This window comes from Acromyrmex echinatior, chromosome 11 (assembly GCF_024713525.1).
Source record: "Acromyrmex echinatior isolate Ae372 chromosome 11, ASM2471352v2, whole genome shotgun sequence".
NCBI classification, from domain to species: Eukaryota; Metazoa; Arthropoda; class Insecta; order Hymenoptera; family Formicidae; genus Acromyrmex; species Acromyrmex echinatior.
In genome coordinates, this window is record NC_141862.1 from 538818 (window position 1) to 552341 (window position 13524).

Here is a 13524-nt window from a genome sequence, read left to right on the forward strand (position 1 = left end):
GGAAATCTTCTCGCTGTGGAAATGATGCTTTATGAAGGTTTTAGGCTAATTCTACAATGTGCTTTTTATTTTCTGTTTCTTGCTGTTTGTCTCTTGTCTTATTGACCAAAAAGGCAAGAGACAAACAGAGACAAACGGCAAGAAACAGGAAACAAAGAGCACATTGTAGAATTAGCCTTAAAGTGGGTCACGGAACTAAGATTCTTGCATAATACATAATTACGCTTAGTGCATAAGCGAATCAACTAATCAGAATTTTTTCTTTCCTCCCATTCCGCAGAAAAGAACAATTTCGATTGGTTGATTTCCTCTAGGTATTATGCGTTATGCAAGAGTCTGTGCTCCCCGCCTTAATGGCCATTCTACAATACAATAAACTAGAGAGCCTATAATCAGAATGACGCCATACGGATATCATTTGTGATTGGTTCGCCATGTTTTAGCCATTCCCTCCAGTTTTTTTAAACGTATTATTTTTTAAATTTTGAATTCATGTTAAAAAATGCTCAAAAATTGTGACAAATTAAAACATGATAATAAATAAATATTATATATAAAATAATAAAACTTTTACATACATTATTTGTTATAAAATTTCATTTATTTTGTACTGTTGCAATATTGTACATTTTGTAATATTACACATTACTTTATACAAAACGTTATATATTGCACATTATTTGCGCTATTAAATGCGCTAGTTTATTATCCATTCTCTGTTTCTACATTTTAGCAAAATGCATCTGTAATAATATAAAAGAAAACAAAAATTCAAAAAAATATTATATTGGGTCATCTAAAAAGTATCCGCGGTTTTTTGTCACTAGATGGTGTTGATGGTCAACACATCTAGTGACAAAAAACCGCGGATACTTTTTATATATACCAATATATATACCATTACATAAAATATTATATTGGGTCTTCTAAAAAGTATCCGCGGTACTTTGTCACTAGATATATGACCATCAACACACATCTAGTGACAAAAAACCGCGGATACTTTTTAAATGACCCAATATATTAAATTTCGTAATTATCATATTATTTAATTGAGACTCACAATGCAATGATACATAATTGAAAAGATTATGACAAAAAGAGAAAGAATTAAATTCGTAACCAATGACTATACATATACTTAGTGCCAAGACACTACCGTGTCTTCAGATATTATAATTAATCTGTGTATATTTTATGTTACATTTTTATTTTAATATTTTAAATACATTATTTACATATAAAGAATAAATTACTTTACCTCATATACAGATGAATTTTTTGACGGTGTCCAATTTTTATATTTGCCATTTATACTCTTTAACCAATTCATTCGGCGTTCTATGTCTTTCGGAATTATTTTCATAACATATCCTTTTTTTAATGAATTGTTACAAAACCGTATTGTACATCCAACCATATTTCTAAAATAATTTCGATAATTTTATTTTTATCAATATACCTTTATGTATCTATGTCGTTTAATGCTGTTGCACCTAACTCTAAAACTGACAATCTGTTGGATATACTAAGACCGTATATCTCTTTCTCTCTCGCAGAATTTCGCTAAAATACGACGTCATCTCTCGTATGGGGCCACTCTGATTATAGGCTCTCTACAATAAACGACTCTAATAGCACAATGTCGACTGTAAGTTGACTTTGCTAAGTCAGGCCTTTAGAGTTGACTGTAAGTCGACATTTACTTTTCAGACATCTAGAAGTTATAGTCGACTCAGAGTCGACTTAGGCTATTTTCTTTTTAGGAGACACAAGTATCGTTCTAGCTTTGTCATTCATTAAATGTCATAGGATAAAATAATGTTTGTATCGAGTGTGTCCTCTAAAAGGAAAGCAGCCTTAAAGTCGACTTTGTGCTGTTTCTTTTTGCATATAGTTATGCGACTAATAATAAATTGCGGCTGAATGTAAGAAAATATACCAATCAAAGTCCTTTATTTCCTTCCTTTCCATGAAATAAAAAATTCTGATTGGTTGAATTTCTTATGTCTTATGTATTATGCATTATGCAAGAGTCTGCATCATGTTTTACACCTTTGTAATGTCACGTCAGTGGTACTTATAAAACTTGTCCAGGAATGTCCCTGGCCAAATTACAAATTTTTCCTTACTTCTATAACCGACGGGGCACTAGAACTGCAGGGACCGCCCCTGACATCTTCTCCCCACCTCACGCGCCCTACCAGCATGGAGGGGCACCTTTTTCCTGAAAGCGTTCGGGTTCTAAAAACGGGACTTGCTCTCTCTCGCGAGCAGCGAGTGTTTTAAGGAGTTAGTTCAAAACCTCCCGGGGTCAGGTCTGGTCGAAGAGAAACGGTCTCTTCCAGAGTATCGCGATTTCTAGTTTAATTCCTAAATTCCACTCGCGTGAGCAATCCAATCTAATCATAGGTACATCTTATTTAACCTTCCTAGTTAACCGCGTCTAATTATTAGTTATAACATAAGTCTGGATATGTGTGTAGCAACTGCAGAAATTATAAAATACACTAATTACTTTTGAGCAATTATAAGTACGTATATATAATAATATTTGACGAAACCTCTCCTTTTACAATAAACGCCGCCGCGCGTATACGTTTATCGTTTAACTTGGAGATCGTGTGTATGAACGAGCGGAATCAGCGCCGGCCAATCATCGAGCACCTACAAGGAGCCTGACCAACCGGAGTCCAGACTAAGCCGCGTGTCCCGCACCACGGACCGAACCACCAGCAAGATTCATGAAGGGATTACCGTAGGTTTCTTCTTAACCGAAAGGACGCGCAACTCTCGATTTGTTACCCGCCATTGGTCCCCGGTTTGTCCAGGTATCAATTACCAACGGTTGGACCTTGGGACATAACAGTAAAACTTTGTAAGAGAAATGTGATTGGATAATTTTCTTTATGCATATGTTTATGTTTATGTGACTATGCAAGTTGTGTGGATATATCATAAGCAGAGAGACTCTTGCATAATGCATAACACATAAAGCATAAATCCGACAACCATATCGCACGCAATTATAATTTCTGAAATTAATTCATTTAAATAAATAAATAAATATATATATATTAGGTGTTGGAATTAATTCGTAGCGTTTTACAAGTGATGGGAAGTACTTTCATTAATGTATTTTTTAATGCTCATGTGAAATAAATAACATTCTTTCATTAAAAAACGCTACGAATTAATTCCAACACCTAATATATATATATATATATATAATAGTCAACATCTTAACATTCAGACCGTAATGGCGCTTTGTATTTAAGAAAATGTTGTTGCGGACGTGACATTACATACGCAACAATTGTGTCCTTAATGTTCTATGGAGCGGTTCGTGCGTAAGCGGATTAACGGATAAAATATAAAATCGTTCAAACATAAAATCGTTCTGTTATATCTGCTTGCAAATTTTGCAGAAGAAAATAAACAATTTTTGTCTCTTGCAGTTTTTTTATAAAGTTGATAGTATTTGAGTAAAAAATTATTAAAGACCAATTTCGGCAATTTTTAGCAATTAATATCTTGTCAATTATTGCGAAAATTGCAAAATGATAGAGAACTTTTCTTCTCAATTTAGTCCATTCTGCTTCTGTACGAAAGATTTATCATTATTTTCCATACACCTTATGTATACGAGGTCTGTCCCAAAAGTATCCGACCTACCTCCATTTTTCGGCGCTTGGCTTATTCTTTGTCATCCGGTTGGTGGCATCCTTCGAAGTAGTCCCCATTTGATTGAACAACACGCTCATATCGATGCTTCCACTTCCCAAAGCAGTCTTGAAAGTCAGTTATTGGAATCGCCTTTAGTGCATTCGTCGCATTGATTTCAACAGTCTTCTTGTCGAATCGGTGTCCTTTAAGCGGCATTTTCAATCGAGGAAATAGCCAAAAGTCGCAGGGAGCTACGTCGGGACTGTACGGAGGCTGGCGAAGCTGTACAACACTGTGTTTTGATAAATACTGCTGCACAAAGTTTGATGCATGCGCTGGAGCATTGTCGTTTCGGTCATTTTTAGCTACTTAAAAATCCGACGAACGTGAAAAAGACACTGTAAACAAATACACACTGCATATGAACTATACGTCCTACTAGTGTCGGCGACCAACCGATAAGTTCGTAAGGTCCTACTGTTGACGTGCCTGCCCGATAGAGGTCGCTAGTTTACTTGAAGATATTCCATTTCAACTACGTCTAAATATGTGGTTTCAACAGGATGGATGTCCAGCCCATATGTCTGTCATTGCTCGTCAACACCTGAACCGCATATTTCGCGGCCAATGGATAGATAAATATGGTCCACATAACTGGCCACCACGATCACCGGATCTTACAATTTTGGATTTTTATTTGTGGAGAAGAATAAAAGACCTCGTATACCGCGAACGACTTACGACTTCAGAAGACATGAAGAACAGAATTCGAGAAGCCATTCAGTCTCTAGATCCTGTCGAAATTCGTCGGGTGACGGATGATTTTCAACGAAGAATAACAGCCTGCATACATGCACGTGGAGGACACTTCGAAAATCTAGACTGAACACATGCGTACGAACAAAGGTGACGGCAAGGGGAACTACCTTAAAAAAGCACCCCGACGAGGTGTAAGTCCGATCTTGTGACCTCCACGTGGTACATCTTGGGTAACGTTGACACAGGCGGCATCGACTGTTCAAGATCTTGATAATTAGAAATCTTTAAAAATCGATGTACACGACTACAAATGAATCTAAAGGTAGAATTTAAATTCACCAGCAGATGGATGCATCATAGCTATGTAAATACCTAGTATTGTTTGAACTATTATTTGTACAAACACATCCATATCTTTTAGAAGGTTGGTACGGGTGCTCTAAAAGTAACTTGACCTCCACATGACCTCTAAGGGTAATTTTGACCTAGGCTTGATAACGTATTCGGACGTAAAATTTTCCGCTATTTTCATTTGTGATGTCATGAATAAGGGTTTACATTTGTAAAACGGTACTTTGACCTTGAGTTATGCCCAAGGTCGACCTCAAGATCAAATTCAAGGTCACCATCAGATAGATCTCCCGAAATCCTGCAAATTTTGTTTGAACCATTTTTTTGTACAAACACATCCCTACCTTTTAAAAGGGTGGTACGGGTGCTCTGAGACACCCGGTATATGACAACAAAATTGATTTGTTGTGCTTGCTACTAGTCTGTTATACCAACTAATTATAGTAATAGAAACAAACTATATAGAATCTAATCTATCTTTTGGGCAAATTTTAGGATCGTTTATCATAGAAATCATAAGGTTTGTTCATAAGCTTTAACATGCTCCTACCATAGCTCCTACTCATGCTATCAAGCGCGTTGAAATGAGTAAGAGCTATGGTAGGAGCATATTGGAATGTGTTGGAACATGCGATGCGAACAAATCTATAGATAATCGTGGGAGCTTAAGTCGAGGGAAACTGACCGGTCACAGGCATATATAGGAAGAATACTTCACTAGAATTGGTCAATTTCTTACGATTTGAGATCCTACGACCGTCGACTTCTATACACACACACACACACACACACACATATATATATATATATATATATATATGAGTGTTTTATTTACTAACAATACTATTGATTGTTTGTTACATTGACGAATGAGAAATAATTAATTTGCAATAGTAACTAATTTGCAATCGATCGTTTTCTTAACAAATATCACATTTATTTTCCCTTGATTTAAAATAAGAAACTTAAAATAAGAAACCGATTATGAATACCAGCCTTATATTAATTTAATTTAAAAAAAAACATTAACTTACCCAATCCTGATTGTATCCAAACTTGATATTATACAATCTTTTGATTTCATATTTAAAATAAATATAAAATTTAGCTAATGAAATGGCCATCAAATAGTAAATTAATAAATTTTTTATTTGAAATATAAAAATGGATTATATTAATTATTATATCATAAAAACGACTGTTAAACAAAGATTGTACTACATATTACTATATATTACGATATATATTACTATGTACTATATGTTGGGTCATCTAAAAAGTATCCGCGGTTTTTTGTCACTAGATGGTGTTGATCATCAACACCTGTGGGGAATTCTTAATACCTCACCAGCGCAACGAGTGTAGAAAGCTTAAGGATTTTGTAGGTAGCGAGTTGCCTAGCAGCGTAAAAATAATAAAAAAAAAAAAATTATAACAACAGATTGATTAAGGCGTTCATCCTGTACGATCATATTAATTTGTGCTCGTGAAATAAAGATTATTAGTTACCAGTTATAAATAAAGTCTCGATCATTATTTCTTATATCACATCACACTACAAGTGTGGGCTTGTCTAGAGAATCTGACTTATCAATTGAGTCACATTATTCCCACATTGGTGACCCCGACGTGATACGAAAGGCTGTTGTGATACGAAAGGCCACTGTGATACGAAAGGCCATCGTAATATGAAAGGCCGACGAGATCGAAAGGCCGATGTGATCGAGAGGAAGAAGCGACTAACCGGTAACTATCGTTCGAGCAACATCGAAACGAACTTGGTTTCGAACCGAGCAGAAGTGCACATTGCCGACGTCGTAGCCGATAAGGAAGCTCGTCGCCGACGTCGTAGCCGACAAGGAAGCTCATCGCCGACGCCGTGACCGACAAGGAGGCCCATAGCCGATATCGTGATTTGTCGTAAGGCCCCATCGTTGAGGCCGGGGCCGGCGGAAAATTCTCGCCGGAAGCACCGCAGGGACATATCCAACGACAGGCGCACAGCGTTCCGCCGACGTGGGAACGCACGGGCCAGCACAGGAGCCGGCGTTCAGGACGTCATCGCCGTCGCCGCCATTGTGACCTGTGAAGGACGACGTCGCCGCCATTGTGACCTGTGAAGGACGACTTCGTCACCATTGTAGTCGGGCAAGTTGTATACGCAGTGCGTTAGTTTTTAAGCGTGCGTAATCCGGTAAAACAGAAAAGTAGATCCTCCGCGCTTTTCTTCACGAGGTCAATTGTACGAACGTCAATTAACAATTTCTCCATTATTGACAGATTAGCATTGAGCGATCGAAATTTTTATAGCGTGCGCGTAAGCGATTAATATTTAAGGCCGTTAGGAAGTACTGATTGTTCGCGAGCTTCGTCACGTATAATCATGGCTCCTCCCATCAACGAAGAATTGCAGGAGCAAGTGATGCAGCTGCAAGCGATGCTTCGGCAGATGCAGGGCAATGTGGTCGACAATATCGCGCGCGTGGATTCATATAGAGTTCCGAAAATTCCGCCGTTCTTAATTAAAGATCCCGTGATATGGTTCATTCAAGTCGAGGCCACGTTCGAGGCCGCTCGAATCACAGAGCAAAAGACTAAGGCGCATCACGTGATTATGTCTCTGGACGCAGAAGCCATCGCGTGCTGCAGAGATCTCATCGCGGAGCCCGATGTGAATGAACCATACACCAAATTAAAACAGCGTATTATTGAAAATTTTTCAGCGTCAGCAGAAAGTCAACTGCGACAATTAATAAAAGACCAAGTGCTTATGTCAGGGAAACCGTCGCAGACGACTTCGTAACTTGAACTCTGACAAACGATGTGACGACGTAATAAAAACTGTGTTCTTTGAACACTTATCACCGCACATTAGAAGCATTCTTGCGACTACTGAAAGCACGGATCTGGACAAATTAGCCAAAATGGCGGATAAAATAGTTGAGACCGTGGATGATTTTGCGCAGTGTGCCGCCGCATCGTCGTCAGAGTCTAAGCCGTCCGACTTAGAAGCTAGGATCAACGGTCTGGCCGCTGATATTGCTACCTTCGCGGCTGAGGTCAAGCGATCTCAGACGAGAGACAAGGCAAATAAAAATCGTAAGCGTTCCAAAAGCAGAAACTCTCGTGTCTGCTGGCCGCATCGTACTTTCGGGAAACAAGCGCGAGTCTGTAAGGGAACTGAAAAATTCCCGTGCCTTTGGCCAAAGCCCAAGGTTTTAACGGACGGAAAGGCGGGGGAATAGAATCGTCTGCCACCGAGGAGATAGGTATGGCGAGCGTCGATTCTTCTGTCCGTCTCCACATCCGCGATCGAGTCACCGGAGAGTTATTCCTTGTAGATATGGGGGCAGAAATTTCGCTGCTTCCCAGCACTTACGTGAAGAACAAAACTCCGACCAATTTCAACCTTTACGCAGCAAACAATACGCGTATAGATACATATGGGGAGTCATTCCGAATGCTACATTTAGGGATACGCCCGATCACATGGAATTTCTGCGTGGCATCAGTTCCGTACCCGATTATTGCGACCTGATTGCACATTACGGTCTCCTTCCGGACCTTAAAGGTCGTAGACTCATCGATTCACAAAATAATGTGTACGTGTCGGGCATTGTCAAATCGGTACCACAGCTTGCTATTAGCACGATCAAACCCAGTACGAAATTCGCGAGTATCTTATCTGAATTTCCGGAGGTCACCGGTTTAGAACAGGTAACTCCGAATTGCAGTAGCGATGTTCGTCATCATATCATTACCACGGGCCCGCCGGTAGCTGAGCGTCCCAGGCGATTAAGTCCGGAAAAATTAAAAGCGGCAAAGGCTGAATTTCAACGGCTAGTCAAAGCCGGTATTTGCCGTCCGTCAATGGGCAAGTTCACATGGTACCGAAAAAAGACGGATCATGGAGGATCTGCGGTGATTACCGTCGTCTTAACGCAATTACCGTGCCGGATAAATTTCCCGTACTGCATTTGCACGATTGCTCCTCCAACCTGCGTGGGAAAGTCATTTTCTCTAAGCTAGATCTGTATCAGGCATACAATCAAATTCCAGTGGCGCCGGAAGATATTTCGAAAACGGCTGTCGTTACGCCCTTCGGGCTGTTCGAATATAAATTCATGACATTCGGGCTTAGAAACGCGAGTCAAACATTTCAGCGTCAAATCTTCCGTGCTCTAGGCGATCTGGAATTTGTGTTTGCATTCATCGACGACATACTCATAGCGTCGACGTCTCTTGAAGAGCACGAAGCTCACTTGAAGCACACGCATAGTGTTATAGCGATTAAAAAAGTTTTATTTATGACTCAATGTAAATAAATGAGAGTTCGGCAAGCAAGAATTAGAATTCCTCGGCTTTACGATTAACAGCGAAGGGTGTAAATCAACACTTGATAAGATTCAGGCTATTCGCGAGTTTCCAAGCGATATCTTATAAGTGTCTGTCTGAAGTTAATTATATTTTGTCGTTGGGAAGATTTATTAAAATTATATGGCGAAAGTTACCCTCTTCTTCGGGCGCGCATACGTTCTCAAAGTTGGTCGCTCGTTGCTGAACGAATTAACTTCTTGCGCTGCTTCTGGAATCGCACTACATAAGTCATCGCGTATGCCATACGCTGGCTTCAAATTCTCGACTGATACACTGCGCTGTGCACCATTAACTTCAATGTCGAAAACTCGATCCGAAACACGATTTATAACCTTGCGAGAGCCGGTGTAGTACTCTCTAACGCTCTCTTGGTACCGCCCATCCGTAGAAAAACATGGGAACATGAATATAAATCTTTAAATACGAATGCGCGTTTCTTGTGCTTATGCTCTATCGAGATTGGCTTAACTTTGCGCATATGCTCGCGGAATTCCTCAATGAAAATCTGCAGACTAGGAGTGAAGTCATCCGGCAATATAAATTCTCCGGGGACGCGCAGCGTCGTTCCATAAACAAATTCCACAGGCGATGCGCCGGTGTCAAGGTGGACATGAGTACGCAAACCTAATAATACGGTCGAAAGTACTCGTGACCAACCTTCATTAGCATGACACATAATAGCAGCTTTTAAGCTTCTATGCCACCGCTTGATCATACCGTTCGAAGCGGGATGATACGCCGTGGTACGAATTCGTTGACAGCCAATCAGCTGAAGAAATGCCGTAAAAAGTTGCGCTTCAAACTGGCTACCTTGATCAATAGTTATCGTTTTGGGTGCTCCAAAATTTGCTACCCAGTTGTCGTAAAACGCACGTGCCACTGTAATGGCTTCAATGTCTTTCAGAGGTATTGCTACTGGCCAACGCGAAAATCTATCAATCATCGTCACGCAATATCTGTACCCATCCGACTCAGGCAAGGGACCTATTAGATCCATGTGAACGTGCTCGAAACGCCCGTCGGGTGCGACAAATTTTTCAGGATGTAATTGAACGTGTCGGATTATTTTTGACTGCTGACAGTCAAGACAATCCTTGCACCACTTTGCAATATCACGATGCATGTTAGGCCACACATACCGTTGACGGATTACCCGATCAGTGACTTTAGAGCCCGGATGAGCCGCGTCATGGAACAAGTGAAAAACGCGATCTCGTAAAGATGCCGGTATATAGGGACGGATTGCCTCGCCAGTCATTTCGCAGTAAAGTGTAGTATGTGTCGGCCCCCATTGAATTCGCTTCATAGAAAGCGGAAAATCAGGAGATTCGCGAATAGACCGTAGCTCCTCGTCTTGTTCTTGTTTCTGTGCAAGCTCATTAAGTTCGATCTCGGCAGGTAAACGAATGGCTTCGATGCGGGAAAGGGAATCCGCCACAATATTATCTTTGCCCGATAGATATTCGATACGCGTAGTGAACTGCGAGATGAACGAAAGTTGTCTCTGTTGCCGAGGTGATGCCTTTTCGGAACGTTGCATAAACACATAGATGAGAGGCTTGTGATCAATCACAATCTTAAAATTTCGCCCTTCGAAATAACGAAAATATTTGATTGCCTCGGCGATCACCGTAAGCTCCCGATCGTACGCGCTGTAGTTCTGTTGCGCCGAATTTAATTTGCGCGAAAAGAATGCGAGCGGTTTCCACGAGTCGTCTAAACGTTGCTCGAGGGCGGCCCCGATGGCGAAATCTGACGCGTCACAAACGTGACGCGTCTCGGGTGCGTCGGAGGAGTGAGAGAGTATAGTCGCGTTGGCCAGACTCTCCTGGAACTCATTAAACGCTTCTTCAGCCACCGGCGTCCATATGATTGGCCGTTTATCGTTTTTGCGTGAATCGCGAAGGTACTCATTTAATGGTGCCTGAACGATAGCTGCAGCAGCGTAAAAATAATAAAAAAAGAAAAATTATAACAACAGATTGATTAAGGCGTTCATCCTGTACGGTCATATTAATTTGTGCTTGTGTGTGAAATAAAGATTATTAGTTATCAGTTATAAATAAAGTCTCGATCATTATTTCTTATATCACATCACACTACAAGTATGGGCTTGTCTAGAGAATCTGACTTATCAATTGAGTCACATTATTCCCATACACCATCTAGTGACAAAAAACCGCGGATACTTTTTAGATGACCAAATATTACGAAAGATTATATTTTTATATTATTATTATTGTATATTAACAATTAAAAAGATTTACATTTCAGTTTTGTAATGTTTCTGGAATATTATAGGCATATTGTTAATTTATATTTTTGTAATATTTCTGCAATATTACATTGCAATCTGCAATATTACAACATTGCAGCAATATTGTTTCAATCTTCTGTGTTGTATGGGTGGTGTAACTTCCGCCGATAAAATAAACGCAAACGTATTTCTACTTAACTTTAAGAGATCGCATCACACATACAATTTCCAAGCTGGTGCACTCCGGTGAACATAACATTATGTTGACAATATAAAGTTGCTATAATAAATGAAATATTGCCATGATTGAAAATATATAACTAATTAATGTAACACAATATCTATAATAGTACAATAGTTATGCTTCCATTTATTTTCTTTTCTCCAATTCGTTAACAATAAATGAAAAAAGTTAATTAACAATAAATGAAAAAAACAAGAAAAAGGAACGAGTTAATAAATGTAGCCTTTAACACATTGCACAACAATGCTAAAGACTAAAATATAATAATTCCCAAATATTGAACGCCAAATAACCTAATGTTATTGCTCATAGAAATATATATATATTTATATAAAAAAAGGTATTGTATAAATATATATATATATATATTTATATATTTATACAATATCCTTTTTCTATATATAGCAATATATTTCTATAATCTTGAGAGATCTAAGTTAATAAATAATTACCAAGTAGTAATAAAATAATCAAATATATCCATTAAATCTTTTTCTCTTAGCGAGTCAACATAGACGACACAAAGGAATATCGTGCACTTATTTCTAAAGGGAGGTAATTACCCCGAAAGAATTCGTAACATAAACTAATCGTAAGCACTGGCTTATAGAAGTCCCTTTCGAAAATCAAAATTTAAAATCTCTCAAACTTTATGAAAATGAATTCCACTTTCATTATTGCAGTTACGACAACAATTGAAGAAATTTTCCACAGTTATAATTATTCTTAGTATTTTATATACATATATATTATATATTTCCTATTTAAATACTTTATACACTATAATAGTAATAGTTTAACTCTAATGTTCTAGTTTACTACAGTTTAACCTGTATAACATCTAAATATATTATTATCGTAATAAACAATGAAACTATTACCTAGCGATGAATTGAGCGTTCATAAAGAAGTACACGTATTCGAATTTAAATATATGGAACTAATCTACCGCTTTACAAGGTAAAAAAAGGAAATTAGAAGAATAAAAATCGAAATCTAAAATTACAGAATAATTATTTTATTTTTCTGTATTATTTTATTGTTCAAATAAAAGAATAGACGCTCGATTGATTGTCGCATTACCTTCTTTGTCTTATCCGAGATTCGAAGACGGTAACTCGTCGCGGAGCACAGTTGTCTCCGAACACTCATCTCGTTAAGACGTCCTATTCCATGTCTCAGACGCAGATCTAACACGGAATCTTATTCTATCTTGTACGCTATTTCTTGCGCTGATCAACTTTAATCCTAATTCTAGTTTATTCCAGATTTGAAAGGTAATTAGTTATTATTATTACGCATATCCTAGGTTGAAATATATATATATATATATATATATTTAAGCCTAGGATATGCGTATAATAATTATAATTAATTACCTTTCAGATCTGCGATAAACTAGAATAAGGATTGGAGAATATATATATATATATATATATATATATATATATATATATATATATATATAACAGTAACTCTAATTTGAATTTGCCGGGACATATCCGTGCTACCCTGTTACCTCATCCTAGCTCAGCATCTTCACCCGAGACGTAACAGTAATAAGGTTCTAGTCCAGCTAGCAATCCAGCAGGAAAACAAGTATCATGTGCAGCAAACTTTAAGGTGCCTTTTTATGCTGGGAATCGATTTTATATCTGGAAACGAGGTGAAAATTACAAAAGTGAGCGAATTTACTAGAATAATGATAATTTCATTGGTCAACACCTAGTAAATTTGCTCACTTTTATAATTTTCACCTTGTTTGAAGATACAGAATCGACCCCCTGATCTCGATGCTTATTTTCGGCGTCAATTTTGATCACGTGATCTATTTTGATGTAGAAAATGAGTGTCGAGCATCATGAAAAGG

At 38.3% G+C, this 13524-nt stretch overlaps 1 protein-coding gene across 1 annotated transcript; it reads left to right on the top strand.

Moving 5' to 3' along the window:
* The first annotated feature begins 7159 nt into the window (after positions 1 to 7159).
* LOC147907976 (uncharacterized) lies at positions 7160 to 9101 on the top strand. Its single transcript, XM_087411082.1, has 4 exons — positions 7160 to 7575; positions 7652 to 7991; positions 8149 to 8697; positions 8817 to 9101. Exons 1-4 carry the CDS (start codon positions 7160 to 7162, stop codon positions 9099 to 9101), a joined length of 1590 nt encoding a protein of 529 aa, XP_087267208.1.
* The last annotated feature ends 4423 nt before the right edge of the window (positions 9102 to 13524 follow it).